A 17,310-nucleotide genomic window follows, 5' to 3' on the forward strand; every position below is an offset into this window, starting at 1 on the left:
TAGCCTGCTTTTAAAAGTTTTCGATTTTCTGATTTACCTTTCTTAGAAAAATAATATTAAAAATATTTTTTTTATATTCCAACTTATTTTAAGTATATCTATGGAGTTTTTGTTAATGAACCGTTAACAATAACTGGTATTTTCATTAAATTACTGTTTTGTCCTTTCAAATATACTCTTCTATCATCATCGACTTTTCTTATTTGCACTTAAATTAGGGGCACAAAAAATAATTTAATTGTTGATCTTTCGAATATATCCTTCTATCATCACTAATATTTTTTATTTGCCCTTTAATTAAAGTCAAAAGAAGCATTTGATTTTTTTTAAACTCTGGTAGATAAGTAACTCACATTTAGCCCAAGTTACCTTAACGGATGGTAACGATAAAAGTATTTTGAAATAACCGAAGAACATACGAAAAATATATTGAAAAGAAAAAAAAAAGAAGATATTTTCGAAGTTTTCCGAGGTATATAAACAATTATCCCTCTATCTTTCAAGGGGTGTTAGGTTCTTCAGAAAAACGTGAAAAATCTGTTTTTTTGGGAAAAAAAAAAAACCATTTTTCACAATTTTATATTCCAGATAAAAATTTGGGAAATAGAAATGCCACTTTTCCACAGAACTAGCCAGAAACCTATTTTTTTGAATATTTTTAGAAAAATCAAACACCCCCTAAGTAAAAAGCAACCACCCCAACCTGCACACGCAGGATCACCAAATTCACGGCGCATTCGCATAACAGAGACCAAGAATTCAGAGAGATGGTTATGGTTGTGTTGAAGCTGCAGCGTGAACAAATTCATATTTCCATCGAAGAATGCACCGGAAAACTGAATACATCTAAATTTAGTCACCTCAAACAACTAATGAAAAAATAATTCTCACTTCAAAGAAGAATTTGGCACAGGTAGTGGAACAGTTCAATGGTTCCAACCATAACTCAATACCTCAACAGATGATAGATTTCGGAAATAGAAAGTTAGCTCTACTGCTGAGTCTCTCCACACTGTAAGGACTGTGTAATGCTTCATCTCTGAACATGGTAGCAGAAACAAAACCACTCAAATCACTCGATCAGCCGAGCGCGACAAATCCTCTCTGTACAGCAAAGTAAACTAATCCGGCGGTCAATGAATCTGTTAAAAGCGGTTGGTCTCCGGGTTTTAGTTTCATGTGCGGCATCGAACCAAAGCAGAGGATCTCTATTTGCTCCTCATGCAATGGAACAGACTTTCTCTGCAACAAAATTTTTAACTAAATTTAGCAAATATTACAAGAAAGCAAAACCGAGCTAAAAAGAAGGGTTTTTTTTTAAAAAAATTTTTTGTGCATATAAATCCCTGCAAATATGTGAAATGGCACAATTGCACTTGTTTGTGCGGTGGCCCTAAAAAAGATATAATGCAAATAAATAAGGTTTTCGGAGCCACGGACACAAACACCAACTTCGCAGGGGTACCTGTAGAATTTTGCATGTTTGCGGAGGTATATATGCACAAATAAGCACCATTTTTTTTCTTTTTTTTTTTTAGGAAGAAACACCTTGTCTAGAACTGCCGCAACAAAGCCGATCATCATCTACATAAGTAGTATCGACTCCCATCATCCACGAACCAACGGATATATCGTCATGAGAATAGGTTTTTAGAGATGCACTGTATGAAAGAAAGAGATTGGAATTCATATTTTTATTTCCAAAAAAAAAGCTCATCATCCTACCAGAAGAGAGAAGAACGAGGCTACACTAAAGTCCACGTTCTTATGCCAGCCAAGGTAGTCCAGCGATCGTGTACTATTTAATATTGTGACTAATACCAAGTTGCAAAAACAGCTAAGTGATGGAATGACATGTTGTATTAAAGTTAATTTTTGTAAATGAGTTAAAGAACAACAATTGGCGTTTGGCGTGCACCTGTTGATGTTGATGTAGCGAGCCAAGTTATTTGACAGTATAAATAAAGAACCAGAAGCATGCCGGAAATACCTGCATTCATAATTTTTTTTTTTTAAAGAAGAGAAACACTGCTTAAACAATTATTAGCAGTTAAAGAATGAAGTATCTTGTGAAGATACAGGAATCTTTGTTCAAAATTTCTTACTAAAAATAAACACTACAAAGTCCGTCCTTTAAGTAGTGAAGTTTCAACCATATGAAAAATCTATAGAAATACAACCCACAGTTCTAACTTCTAACTAACTATCATAAGTCCAAATCTATTATAAGTATACGCTCATGCCACTTGAAGGGTACGTTACCCATGCAAGAATAAACATGAGGATATATCAAAATGATGCAATCAAAAACATGGAAACTTTACTGGGTATAATGGGATTGGCGCATTGAAAATTATGACCCAATATCAACCAATATGTTAAAAGCACATAAAGTTATAAGGCTCATCTCAAACTCTTGTTGATAGTTTTCTTATTAAATTGCTCAAGAAATTACATTGTACTAATCACCTTAATTCATATCCACTAGTTATGCTTGTGAAGGATACAACAAGAGATTCAGTAGTTGTGACCAACAAAATCCTATGCATCATTTCTCTCAAAGTTTCAATCTTCTCAAACTGTGGCTTCAGTCAATCCAATTGATACGATGTGACAAAGAGTCATCAATAAATGTTGTGGCAATGCTATATTTATGATCATGCCAAATAAAACGCGATATTAACATGCCTCAGAAGTTGGGCAATTGAAAATTCTCACAAGCATAAAGCCATCATCGATAAAAATCAAATTCCAAATTGAAAGAAAATGCAATATATACTCACGATTTTGAATCTCCAAATTTCCACCATTCAGGTTCATACCACTGTTTTCCCCTGAAACATAAAAGAAGAAATTGGTTAATAAAAGCAAGGACTCAAATCCCTCTTCCTTATACATGCAAAGATGGTTGACACTTCATAAAGTGAAGGGCATAATATTATTTACTAAATGAATTTCTATAAAACCTGAAGCATTCTATATGCCGAAGAGAAAAACAAAAGGAATGGAGTTAATAAAAAATTACAACAAATGGAATGCCTTCAGCTAGGACCTTAAAAGAAAAGGCTTTGCATTCCGAGAAGATATATAAAAGTCAAGTCATTTCAAAAGAAGCAAAACTTTTGTTATATTGATTAAGCACCTGATTAACCTAATACAGCTATAATTTTAATATATATGTAGGACTTCACCACTGGACAAGCATACGTACTCAATTAAATAAGTAGCACATGAAGAATAAAAAATGCAATTTCTGCCATAAAAATATGAGAACCAAGAGCATACTCTTCACTTACGACAACTCCTGACTTCATGCAGCCCATGTAGACACCTTGATGACCACGACGACTTTCAAGAATCTCAATTAACCCATCTAAAACAGAGAGAGAGAGAGAGAGAGAGCAAAAAAAAAAAGGTATGATGTTAAAGACTCCTTTGACACTCCAATAGTCCTACAACAGACAATGTGTAAGATTGTGACGTGCTTATATAAGAAGGGCACACTAGAACTAATAACTAAGCTTAAATATTTTGGACTGGTGGTTTGGATCCAACGAGTAATTAATGCTAGTTGACTGGATCGTTACAGTTGATATCAGCGCCGATTCACCACATCATCTAAAAATCTTGGACTATGTATGGGACTATGTATGGGATCGCGTTGACGACGTCGTCAGGGCCTAAAACAGGAGGAATTCGTGATACCCCCATAGTCCCATATCAAATAATGTGGGAGATTGTGGGGAACTTATATGCGACAGGCACGCTAGAACTAATAATTGAGCTTAAGCATTTTGGGCCGGTGGTTTGAACCCAATGAGCCGTTAGTACTAGTGGGCTAGGTCAATACAACTCCTATGGTACATGTAAAATTATTGTTGCAGCAAATTAGCACAAAGAACCATTTTTTTAACCTAGGTCAAGGTTGATATTATCATCAACTTTAACATAAAACTCTGCATCCCATGCTTCAACTGCAGCACTGAAGAAGGATTTAGCTTTCCTGGGCAACTCATCTTCAGCTTCCTCATGACTTTCCTGGTAGAAAAACAGTAGAGCAGATAAGGATCAAAGAACTAGAAAAATCACATCGGCCGATTCATGAGGAGAATTTAAAGGAAAAAAACTCAAATCAGATGTTACACATTAGAACTATAAATTCATCAAAGAATTGCACAAACAAATTCATAATTACAAAATAAAAAGAAGATAATAGAGGATAGAGAAAATTAGAAGCCATCAGAACGATAAACCATTGAAATTTGCAAAATGGAACTTCTGTTTGAGTTATCAACAACTTACAAGGATCAAGAAATCTTTCGTCCGCCGGTTTTCATCATCAATATTACGATCTAAGCTATCACCTCGATTAGCGCTGCACATTCCAAATTTTGAAATCAAAATGCAGTGAATAGCAAAGTCTACATAAATTCAATCCATCAATTTTCATTGCATAAACTTCACATGCCAATACAAGAGTACACAACTAAGTCTTTAGGACCATAACGAATTAGAAAAGGTTTGAGATTTTTTGGAAGAAAACCTCCGACCAATTACAAAACGGATGACGACACCCTTTTCCTCGAGCTTCCTTAGGGCATCACCTGAGAAATTACAATGTTATGTTGATATAAGAAAATACAAAATGCACAACCAGCATAATCATAAAGACACTGACAATTTTCAACTCCCCTGGAATATGAACTCTATAAACCTAAAGTAGGATTCTAGAGAAGAAAAAAAAAAAGTCAAATTCAGCTAGGGAAAGCGTAAATTGCGTGCCACATTGCATTGTTTGTGTCCATTTGAACCTTTCACCTATCAGATAGTTCAAGTCAATCATATGTTTTAAAAAGCATATAAGATTTTCGCTGAAATGTGAGTTCAAGACCAGAATGTTTTGTGAGAAACTAATGAAGACAACTGGTATTGGGCTAGCTATCAGCAATCATTAATTGTCTTAAAGATACAAAAGCACACATCTTTTTGAGATTTTTCCACAATTTGCAACAACTAGCACACTAACCTCTCGGCATCCATGATCCCCTAAATATGTTTCTCCTGAGACGACTCCCGAATCCGGTATACACTCCAATCACTGCAAGAAGTTTCTTCGCCGATGTAGTAGACCCATTCCTCCACAAGTATCCCTGACTCTTTGCAAGAGTCAAGTCCATCTCCGCCTCAACTATCTTCCTCCCAATCTCTCTACAGCAGAACCATACAAATTACAATTTTCCACAAAAATAACTTGAAAAGAAGGAAATGAAACCCTAAACAGTTCACGTGATCTATACTTGCATCCAAGGCTCTTCAACTTATCCTCCACCGTAAGCACCTTCGGAAGCTGCAATTAACTATTATGAGAATTACAAAAACTACAGAATCAAAATCAAAACGAACAGAGATCGAGAGAAAGAGAGATCCATCCACACATTGCCCGAGTTCATCTGAAGAAGAGTGGACAGGACGATCCGATTCTGCGAATCCTGCCACAACCTGATCAAAAAAGATAATCACCAAAAAAACGGAAAATTCGGATCGATTGGGAGAAGTTGAGATCGGATGGAGAAGGGGGCGGGCGAGGGGATCGCACCTGCCTGCGACGTAGAGCCATGCGAGGCACGACAAGAAGCCCATGATGAGGTGTGCTTTGGAGGAGGAGGAGGAGGAGGAGGAGGAGGACGACGACGAAGAAGAGGATGATGACGATGAGGGTTTGGAGTGGTGCGGCTTCCACCGGCGCTCGTGCTTCATGGCGCTCGCGAGCGTCTCGCGGTGGATCGGGAGGTAGCCGCCGCTCTCCATGGCAGCGGCGGCGGCGGCGGCGGTGGGGGGGAGGGATTTGAGATCGGAGAGGAGGGAGACGAGGATGGTGTGGGGTTTGAGGAGAGAGAGAGAGAGAGAGAGAGAGAGAGAGAGAGAAAGAGCGTGAGAATGGGACTGAGATCGGCCGGAAACCGGTTTGTTTATAAAGACTGGTCCGATCGATCTGAACCGGACCGGACCGGACCGGAATGGTGTTTTTTTTTTTTGGTTCCATTTTTTTTGGGTAAACTTATCCCAGTAAGTTCACACTTTCTTATTTTAGTACCCTAGTTTAAAGTATATTAATTTAGTACCTCGCAATTTTTTTTTTTATTATCTCTTTCACTATTTTTTTTTTTTGTTAAATTAATTACAAAGTTAAAACTAAAAAATACTAAAATAAATATTTAATAAACCTAGGTTGGATATGAAATGTTAATTGAGAAATTGAAGAAAAGAGAAAAATAAAACTATAGAATATTAAATTGATACACTTTAAATCATAGAATATTAAAGTGAGAAAGTGTGTGGTATTTAAAATTTACCCTTTTTTAAATCCAACACTTAACCTTGAGAATTAGGTGCACCATTAGTTTCTAAACCTTATCTATATTTTTCCCTTCCATTTTAACTTTTTTCTCGCGCACATCTGTCATATTAAACACAATTTTACTATTTCAGAGTCATCTTTCGAAAATATAATTATTTCGATCTCGCACGCGATATTTAAAAGTTCAGCATTTCAGATTAAGTTCGGTATGCCGCAATATTTTTTCAAAAATTTTAAAAAATGGATACCAAGATTGACGAAAAATTACGATTGACTATATAGAAAGATTATTAAAATTTTAAATAGTAAAAAAATAAATATATATTTATATATTATTTTATATAAAAATTTATTTATTTATTTTAGTTATTAAAAAGTATAAAAACCACTCCAGCAATACACGTTTCCCCACGCAAACGTTACGGAGCAACGAAGAAATCGCTCTTTTTTACGATACACCCACTTTAAACAGACGGTTAAGATCCGCCCTCTGATGAATCGAACAGGTCCGAAGGCTCAGAGCGCATGGGTAACCATTTCTAGGGCTGGCAAATGAGCGAGCAAGCTCGTGTTCGACTCGGTCGCTCGAATTAAGCTCGAAATGAGGGAGCCAACTCGTGTTCGAGTCGGCTCGCTCGAATTNTATATATGTATATATATATATACATATATATATATATATATATATATATATATATATATATATATATATATATATATATATATATATATATATTATGCTATTAATAGCACCAAGTCATTGGTGCTACCAAGTTTTTGGTCATTGGATTAAGAGATGTGTGGTTAGGATGATGTGGGCCCCTTAGGGTTGAGTGGGTGGTTGGTTGAATAGTATGATCTAATGGATGAAAATGATTAAAAGGGTAGATCTAACGACAGAAAACTTGGTAGCACCAAGTGCTTCGTGCTATTAATAGCATAATAGCCGGACTCTCTCTCTCTCTCTCTCTCTCTCTCTCTCTCTCTCTCTCTCTCTATATATATATAGGCTACTATATTATTAATAGTACCAATCACTTGCTATTAGGTTTTTGATTTTTGGATAAAGGGATGTGCGGTTAGAATGATAGTGATCCCCTAGGGTTGAGTGGGTGGTTAGTTGAATAATATGATGTAATGGCACAAAATTCGATAGTACCAAATATTTAGTACTATCAATAATATAGTAGCCGAACTCTCTCTCTCTCTCTATATATATATAGTCCGGCTACTACACGATCCATACTATCCATAGTAAGCGCTTTGTATTATTGAGTTTTCTGCTGTTAGATCTGCCTATATATATATAGAGTCTGGTTATTATACTATCGATAGTACCAAGCATTTAATACTATCGAGTTTTCTGGTGTTAAATCTATCATTGTGGACATTTTCATTCGTTAGATCATATTATTCAACTAGCCACCCACTCAACCCTAGGGGGCTACTATCATCCTGACCGCACATCCCTTCATCTAAGGCTCGAAAATCTAATAGCAAGCGGTTTGTACTATTAATAGCGTAGTCGCCTAATTCTATATATATAGGCTCGGACTACTATACTCTTATAAGTATAGTAGGGCTGGCAAACGAGCGAGCCGGCTCGCGTTCGACTCGTGTTCGGCTCGATATTTGGCTCGCTCGAGCTCGACTCGAAATTAAATGAGCCGAGCTTGAACAAAATAAAAGGCTCGAAATTCATTTCAAGCCGAGCTTGAGTATTACTCGGCTCGTTCGAATTAGGCTCGAAAAGCTCGAAAGCTCGAAATATATATATATATATATATATATATATATATATATATATATATATATAATGTATTTTAATTATATATAGGCTTTAATTTATTTTGGGTCATTATTGTTGGCCCATAAAATAAACCCAACAAGTACAATCGTGCAATTGAGCCCAACTCTAAATTTACATAACACACTCTCTCTTTCAGACTTTCACTGTTGCACATAACCCTAAAACATGATAACATTTAAATTCCCAAATCTCTAATTTTTTTCCCCCTCTCTCTCTCTCTCTGACCCTCATCCAGTCAGGCAGTCACCCTAGCTCACATTTCTTACAATTATTTTGTATTTTGAACTATTGAACATGTTGCATCAAATTATAGATAATGTTCTATAAAAATTAAACTATTGATTATATAATGTTGAGAATTTCAATCGGCTCGTTTAGAGCTCGAGCTCGGCTCGACTCGAAATTAGGCTCGCTCGAGCTCGGCTCGAATTAATTTCAAGCCGAGCTTGAGCCTAGATTTAGGCTCGAAATTAATTTCAAGCCGAATTTGAGCTGACATAAGCTCGCTCGAGCTCGGCTCGTTTCCACCCCTAAAGTATAGACCCTTTTATACTTATAAATTTTCAGCCGTTTGATGTACGGTTAGAATGATAGTGGTCCCCTAAGATTGAGTGGGTGGTTCGTTGAATAGTATAATTTAACAGATGAAAATGGTCAAAAGGATAAATCTAACGGTCGAAAACTTATAAGTATAAAGGGATTTATATTCATAAAAGTATATATAGTAGCCAAATTCTCTCTCTCTCTCTCTCTCTCTATATATATATATATAATTATATATAATATATTTTAATTATATAAAATAATATATATTATGTATTTTAATTATATGTAAATAGAATTTAGATTATTGGGCCCACAAAATCAAACCAGTAAAATCCTATTTTAATTGCTCTCCTTCTCTCTTTTTCACTTCCTCGCAGAGTCGCTTTCTCTAATTTTTTTAGTATTATAATATCGTATTTCATGTATTTATTTTGTATAATTGTATGTTAAATTATTAGATTTTTTATATCAAATTTTAGATAATGTTTTATAAAAATAAAACTATAGATTGCACGATATTAAGAATTTCAAGCAGCTCGTTTAAAGCTCGAGCTCACTCGACTCGAAGTTAGGCTCGCTCAAGCTCAGCTTGAATTAATTTCAAACCAAGCTTGAGTCTAAATTTAGGCTCGAAATTAATTTCAAGCCAAACTTGAGCTGAGGTAAGCTCGCTCTAGCTCGGCTCGATTCCACCGCTAAAGTCCATTTCCTTCGTGTTGACTTTTTGTTTGAATATGTATAATGTAGCAATACTACTTGGTACATGTTAAAGTGTTCCATGAACCTAGTCCACGGTGCGACCACAACAATTAACTGTTCTGCGGACCTGGTCCACCACGTCAGCCTATAAATTTTAAAGCAAAAAAGATAAGGCTGTTATAGATCTCAAATTTTAATTTATTATAATTTTCATTCAAATTTTATAAATTATTATAATTTATTTTATAATATAATTTAATCATCTAAATATAATAATATAATGTGAGTGATGTAGTAAAACTACAGTTGATAATATAGAAATGACTAAAATACTATATTAATTGTAACAATATAAATGTTAGAATCAAAAATTAAAAAAATTAAAACTGTAGGGCCTAAATGTCAGTTTAAGAACCAAAAGTATACTAAAGTCAAAAAAGTTATTAAATTCATTTAATTCTATTCGGCAGGTTTTAAAATTTGTGGAGAATAAAATCTTATATGGAGAGAGATTCATTTATAAAATTATTTATTTATTTTATTTTTTATAAATATTATTAAATATTATTTTATAATATTATTAAATATTATAAATAATATTATATTCAATATTATATTTTATAATATTTAATAATATTATATTTTTATTGGTCCAAAAATAAAGATGCAAAATATGCAAAATTTAAAAAAACTTAGATGCGTTGAGCAATGCTTCTATGCACCGAACAAATCTCAACCATTAAAATTTTTTAAATGGACGGTAACGATAGACCTATTAAAAGAGGGTGACTGGCACTTGGGGGTATAGGTATCGGTCACCACTTTAATAAGGGTAAAATTTTTTTTTTATTACATGGAGTTTGCAATGAGGGCATTTTGATAATTTTCCATCCTCATAATATGCCATTTTTGTAAATTTAAAATATTCCACCTTCCTTCATTTTTATCCTCCAACATTTTATCTTTGTATTATTACCTTTCCTAAATTAAACCTCATGTCTTTAAACCATAGTTAGTTAATTCGAATACGATAAAAATTCGATACGGATAAAATACGAATAAAATTCGTATCTCAATTTTTAAGTTCGTTGAAAAATACGGTTTAAAAATTAGATTCGCCAATAATTCGTATACGCGATTTATACGAAAATTTTACGTTTATCATTTAAAAATTCGGAATAAAAATTTGTTTATTTAATTAAAATTTTTTTAGTTTTATGCTATTATCATGCATAAATAATTATAATTCTTATAAAATATAAAAATAAAATTGGATATAGGTCTAGCTACTATACTATTATGAGTACGATCGCCCTCGTACTCATAAGTTGTTTTCGATGATAGGGCTTCCGAATCGACGATCCACATCATTAAACATTATTTACAGCATTTAAAACTTTTAGAAATCAAATTTTATAAATTTTCGACATTATTTATCTTACGATCAAAAGGTCACAAATTTGACAATTTTTAACGGCCGATATGGAATACTTGCTAGTTTAACGGTGTAAAAGAATCGGAATTTGTTGAATTTTTGATAGAAAATTCTATTCACTATATAGATAAAGATAAATAACTCCGATCTTGAATTGAAGGATCCGATCATTCTTTTTTAGGACGTCGTTCGATTTTGACCGTTCATTTTATTCCCACTTAATGGATTTTATTATGATTTCAAAATTTTACGAAATTTATTTTCTAGAAGTTTTAAATACTCTAGATCATATTAAACGGATTGGATCGTCGATTCGGAAGCTCCATCATTAAAAACAACTTATGAGTACGAGAGCTTCAATACTTATAATAGTATAGTAGTCATGACCTATAAAAATCTTACAAAATATGATGATATGACATTAAAATTTTATATCAAAGTTATTGATCTTGTTTTATATGGTATAAAGAATTTTCTATCAAAATTTCATGCGATTTGGATATTTCTACACCGTTAAACTTGCAACCGGCTCACCACAGCTATTAAAATTATTGATTTTGAGCCCCTTCGATCACTAGGCAAATGATATCGAAAAATCACAAAATTTATTTTCTAGGTACTTCAAATACTCTAGATCAACTTTAACGGAGCCGATCGTCGATTCGAAAGTCCGGACATCGAAAATAAAGTAGAAGCACGGAGGGCTCCATGCTTCTATAAGCATACCAGCCACACAGACACAAAAAGGGGGAGTGGAGCGAAAAGTCCACCGTAGACCTCTCACTCCACACAGTCCATGAGAGTGCAGCCTCGTGGACCGCAATATTCGGTGGACCTCTCACTCCACACAGTCCACGAGGCTGAGTGCAGCCTCGTGGACCGCGATATTTTCCTACACATAGGCCGCGATTTCTTTTTCCTCGTCGCTCCTCTTTTCCTTTTTTGTTTTAGAATCATTTAGTTTAAATAGTTAACAATTTTTATTTTTTTAACTATAATATAAACTAAATCTAAATTTAAAATTTAATTTTAATCAATATTTTTAAACTTTAATATTATTTTTACTATCGAATTAACAATTTGAATTTAATTTTAAAAATAAAAACCTTTAATTTAAATAAAAATAAATGTTATATTTATAAATACAGCATAATAATTTATATTAAAAGTACAAAGATAAAAAAATCCACACATAAATTTTACCTTAAATTTTCTAAAAAAGAAGTCGGTCTATGGTGTAAAAGGTACACTAGGTCCACGAAGTAATTTCTCTCCGTACGAGGCGTGTACTTGTAGGATTACACCCCACCGCGAGATCAGAATCACACGGCTATTATTACACGAACCACTTAATCCCCCACCAACCAATGCGGAATAACTTTTATTCCCGCATCTATTCCCGATTCTCTAATTCTCTCTCTCTCTTCATATATAAGCCCCTCTCTCTCCTCTCTCCTCTCTCTCATTCTCCACCTTTTTTTCTCTCTCTAGAATCGTTTCCTTCTCCGGCGACGGCGGAGGGCGATGGCGACGCCGCGGAGGTCGATAAGGGAGGAGGTGGCGCGGAGCGTGGAGGCGTACCGGCTCCGGCAGCGGAGGAGGAAGAAGCAGCGGCGGAGCTTGAGTTTACCCTACGGCGGCGGAAGAGGAACGTGCTCGTGCTCATGAGCGACACCGGCGGCGGCCACCGCGCCTCCGCCGAGGCCCTCCGCGACGCGTTCCGGATCGAGTTCGGCGACGNTCCACCTTTTTTTCTCTCTCTAGAATCGTTTCCTTCTCCGGCGACGGCGGAGGGCGATGGCGACGCCGCGGAGGTCGATAAGGGAGGAGGTGGCGCGGGCGATGGCGAGGTAGTGTTTTGGGGGGAGGAGGAGGCGGAGGGGACGGTGGAGCTCGCCCAGATCGGGGCGGAGCGGACGAGGAACGTGCTCGTGCTCATGAGCGACACCGGCGGCGGCCACCGCGCCTCCGCCGAGGCCCTCCGCGACGCGTTCCGGATCGAGTTCGGCGACGATTACAAGGTGCGGGTGCTTAGTTCTTAGGGTTTTATTTTGGCCGTTTAATTCGTATTTATGCTTCGCCTCTTTGTTAATTAGGGTTTTTTTTTAGTTTTTTTTTGCCAATTTTAGGAGTTTCCCTTATCTTCGTAATATTGTTGCTTCAACGTGCACTCTTGGACTATAAGGAATAGTTTACTGTGACTCCCTCAACTATAGGCCATTTCCAAATAGACCCCTCATTTTTTAAAAAATTTTTAGTTAGTTTAGTGAATTAATTTGAGAATTTTGTCCAATTTAAACAGTGGTATAGTTAAATTAAATTGTTTTGAATATTTTTTCAGCTATTTTGTCAACTATTTGATAACTAGTTGCTTAATTTTCACGAATCTCGAACTTGATTTAAAGTAATTTAGATTAACATAATAAAAAATTATATAATTTCTCAATAAAAAAAATTAGAGTTGAAGGTCTCCATAGATCTTTACCTGAGATTTTGTGCACATAAATTGCTTATCAAATTGTCTGTGTCAAAAGAATTGCTTATGAAGGACAATATTTTTTCTGCTTACCTGGTAGTTGACTTTGACTAAAAGGGGACCAAGCTCTTCCCGTTTCCTCTGCCACAACTGTAAATTTGTCTTTTTTTTTAATTTAAATTGATTTAAAATTGTGCTTTTGATCTTCTAAATGGATGTTTCGATTTAAAATTTTGCAGGTGTTTGTTAAGGATTTGTTTAAAGATCATGCAGGATGGCCACTGAATAACATGGAGAGATCCTACAAGTTCATGCTGAAGCATGTCCAGCTGTGGAAAGTGGCCTTTCACTCCACCTCCCCTCGCTGGGTCCACAACTCCTATCTCGCCGCACTCGCCGCCTTCTATGCCACGTATGGATTATCTGTCTTGCTTGTTGTTGTGAAATTTGGAACAGTGATTCATACAGAGGGAGACACAGAACCTTTTCAAATGTCTTATATTTAAGTACTAATTTAGTCGTAGTCTATGATGGAGAATTGGTATGGGAAACAGGGGAAAAAAAATTTCCTTAAAAAGTGAGGCTGGTTCTTAATGTAATGATATTTAAATATAATGCACTTGTCATCTAGGTTTCTTCCCTGAAAAATGAATGCTATCACTATATCTTGGATAATATGAAAATGTGCATCGCCTAGCAAGACTTTCAAATGTCTGTGTAGTTATGCCCAGTCCTGTTTGGCCCAGCTAGAGTTCCTGCAAAAGTGTTGTTTCAATATGTGTGTTGAAAGGAGAATAGGTGCATTCTGATACTGCTAGAAGAGCAAGCTTGAAATCGCAGCTTCTGTTTCTAGGGTTGAGAAACTTTTGGCTCCCAACTGCAGCAAAAATCTTTCAACCTTTACTGTTCGCGAAAATGCCTGAACCCTGCGTCTCAAGAGCAGGGCATGTTCTAGAAGCAGGGCCAAATGAGCACCAGAAATCCTTCAAGAATAGAAAACAGTGTCCCTAAATTTTAAAATGCTGCCTGCAGAAAATAGCTTGTATTTTACTAAAAATACACACGTCATACGAAACTTGATTGGTATCTGAGTTGCTTAACATTTGTGGCTGAAGGAAGTTTGAGGCCGGTCTGAAGAAGTACAAGCCGGACATCATCATCAGCGTCCATCCCCTCATGCAACACATTCCTCTGTGGGTTCTCAAATGGCAGGCCCTTCAAAATAGAGTTGTTTTCGTCACCGTCATCACAGACCTAAATACTTGCCACCCTACATGGTATGCCCAACTGGTTTGTGAAGGAAAAATTCTAAGTGCCACTTTCATTTACCTTCTTCATGAAGCATTTGAGAAGAAACACTTTAGATCTTATAACCTTAAATTAATCAAAGAATAAAAAACTTTTCAGGTTTCATACCAGTGTCAACAGATGTTATTGCCCTTCAGAGGAGGTTTCAAAGAGGGCATTGCTCGAGGGCCTAGAGCCTTCGCAGATTCGTGTGTTTGGCTTGCCAATTAGACCGTCCTTTTGTCGTGCGGTACTTGTAAAGGTATGTTTTTGCCGACCATTACATTTTATTTTAGAATTCTGTTCTTGGATGATTTATGATATGTCCTCAGAGTCCCAAGTTAACAATGTAGTCTCTGAAGTTTGTCTTGTGTAATGACTAGTTCCTTCCATTAGTCTATCATATAAAGAACAGCACCACATCCAACATTGTAAGACCTGGCAGAGTAACTGAACAACTTGTTATGCGAAGCAAATTTTAGGGACTAAATTGTTGAAATTAGAACCCTTGAGGATGTAGTTGAAATCAAACTTCAGAATAAAATGTGTATTTAACCCATAATTTCAAAGCCATATTTCTCATCAGTTGATCGTGGAATGTGACCTTGCGAGCAGGAAGAGTTGAGAAAAGAGCTTGATATGGACCCTGAATTGCCTGCTGTGCTATTGATGGGAGGTGGCGAGGGAATGGGTCCAGTCAAGACTACTGCAAGGGCCCTTGGAGAATCACTCTTTGACGAAGAGCTTGGAAGGCCAATTGGGCAATTGATTGTTATCTGCGGCCGTAATAAATCTTTAAGCTCCACACTAGGTGCTCTCGAGTGGAAGATCCCTGTGAAGGTACTTGCATGCTAGCATGTCATGCTATACTTTATAAATTTCCAGTGATTGTTGGTACTCGCATTGTCATGTCATTCTATGCCTGCGGTAACTTAATTCGGCCTTTATTTCTTGCCAAGTGGGATTGATTATATGAATCCATTAGAGAAACCGAATTCGAATCCCTTTTATAATCCTCCTCCACTAAATGTTTAGATGAATTATCTTTTCTCCTCAGCTATCTCTGTTTTCACCACCTCTATGCATATGACTTTGTTGCCTCTTATATCTTCTTGCATATCTTACTTGGAAACTTAACTCTTCTGGACGCATGCAGGTTAACTGAAATAGAGGCATGACTTTAAAATTTCTCATTTAAGAAAGTAATTCCTTTTTCACTACAGATTAGGGGATTTGAGACTCAGATGGAAAAGTGGATGGGGGCTTGCGATTGCATTATTACGAAGGTATGTTAATCTCTATATTTCAGTTGAATTGGTGATACACTACTTTATGTTCGACGCATTATCTTGGTAGAAAATTCACTATAATTCTGATGCTGTGTTTATTTCATCAATTATGTCTCTAGGCAGGGCCAGGTACTATTGCCGAAGCGCTGATAAGGGGGCTTCCCATTATCCTCAATGACTTTATTCCTGGACAGGTTTGTAATTAGAAGCCATTTTCTTAAGCAATCCGAACTTGCATTAGAAGCACGGTAACTTATCTCTAACATTCGTGTCGAACAGCTTCATTTTTAAGTTCACAGATGCATTGCTTAGTAGCCACTGTAAGCTAACACAAACATTTGAAGCAACCATTTCTTCTATAAACTAGAGACAAGAAAATGAAGAATGTTAGATCTTTCGATCTCTATATAAAATCATAATCACAACACGAAACTTCTCCTAAAACTAGTCCATTCCTTTGATATCATGCTAACTTTTTTGTACCAGAAGCAATCTCTACTTTGGTCCTAACAGAATATTTTCATAAATCATATCACAGGAAGTTGGAAACGTCCCTTATGTCGTTGACAACGGGGCGGGGGTGTTCTCAAAAAGTCCGAAGGAGACAGCCAAATTAGTCGCGCAATGGTTCGGCCCCGAATCAGGAGAGCTCAAAAGGATATCGGAGAATGCACTTAAACTGGCTCAGCCGGATGCAGTGTTCCACATCGTTCAGGATATCCATGAGCTCGCCGAGAAACAAGGTCCCTTATCGCGCATATCTTATCCCCTCACTTCAACCTTCTACCAATCACCATAACAGCTCACTGTTTCGCTGTTCGATTGATCGATCGAAACCGCCCAAATCTAACCTCTGCTCTGAGGGTTTTGAATTGTGCATATATGTACAGCTAGGATTGGCATTCTTTGGTACTGATCATGGCTCATTTTGTGCGGTGAAGTCTCTACATAATTCTCGCAGATGTCGTTCTCGACGTATTATTAGGTTGTTAGACGTAAATTCGTGTATAATTATTATACGGCGTGGATGATAGACTTTTGTTGTACAGATTACTGCAATTCCTTGTATAAAATGCATGGCATGTACCTAAGCGTGCGGGAGAATGTTTTCTTGTTTGTGTTATTTGTTACTAATTTTGATACCAAAGTTTGCAATATTAGTAATAGCTGTGCTGATAAGCTCTTGTGGAAGTTAATTGTGTGTCATGCGACTTTGTATTAGGGCTGTTTTCAAATTTGTCTTTTATAATATTATAGATAAGCATGCTCTACGGTATTTGGACTTCTCATGAAACCAAATTTTATCAATTTTCGATATTATTTACCCACTGATCTGGCGGTGTCACATACACATTGCATTTGCAGTAAAAAAAATATAAATTTTGAGATCACTTAATGTAAGTGACCTGA

At 36.2% G+C, this 17,310-nt stretch overlaps 2 protein-coding genes across 4 annotated transcripts; one reads left to right on the forward strand and one right to left on the reverse strand.

The window, feature by feature from the left end:
- Nucleotides 811–5,913, reverse strand: LOC109711873 (hydroxyproline O-galactosyltransferase HPGT2). 2 transcript variants are annotated; one of them, XM_020235210.1, is made up of 12 exons: nt 5,597–5,911; nt 5,436–5,499; nt 5,298–5,347; nt 5,027–5,208; nt 4,544–4,604; nt 4,303–4,375; nt 3,915–4,038; nt 3,286–3,373; nt 2,784–2,834; nt 1,919–1,990; nt 1,549–1,661; nt 811–1,242 (listed from the first exon to the last, which is right to left on the reverse strand). In XM_020235210.1, the coding sequence occupies exons 1-12, from the start codon at nt 5,806–5,808 to the stop codon at nt 1,220–1,222; spliced, it is 1,113 nt and encodes a 370-aa protein (XP_020090799.1). In that variant the 5' UTR covers nt 5,809–5,911; the 3' UTR covers nt 811–1,219. The 2 variants fall into 2 exon arrangements, with proteins under 2 accessions (XP_020090799.1, XP_020090800.1); XM_020235211.1 differs by lacking the exon at nt 1,919–1,990 and having other exon boundaries at nt 5,597–5,913.
- Nucleotides 12,502–17,091, forward strand: LOC109712237 (probable monogalactosyldiacylglycerol synthase 3, chloroplastic). 2 transcript variants are annotated; one of them, XM_020235695.1, is made up of 9 exons: nt 12,502–12,578; nt 12,852–12,869; nt 13,564–13,736; nt 14,440–14,601; nt 14,732–14,873; nt 15,227–15,451; nt 15,835–15,897; nt 16,020–16,094; nt 16,439–17,091. In XM_020235695.1, exons 1-9 carry the CDS (start codon nt 12,513–12,515, stop codon nt 16,697–16,699), a joined length of 1,185 nt encoding a protein of 394 aa, XP_020091284.1. In that variant the 5' UTR covers nt 12,502–12,512; the 3' UTR covers nt 16,700–17,091. The 2 variants fall into 2 exon arrangements, with proteins under 2 accessions (XP_020091284.1, XP_020091286.1); XM_020235697.1 differs by lacking the exon at nt 12,502–12,578 and having other exon boundaries at nt 12,694–12,869.

The sequence above is a fragment of the Ananas comosus genome, linkage group 6 (assembly GCF_001540865.1).
Source record: "Ananas comosus cultivar F153 linkage group 6, ASM154086v1, whole genome shotgun sequence".
NCBI classification, from domain to species: Eukaryota; Viridiplantae; Streptophyta; class Magnoliopsida; order Poales; family Bromeliaceae; genus Ananas; species Ananas comosus.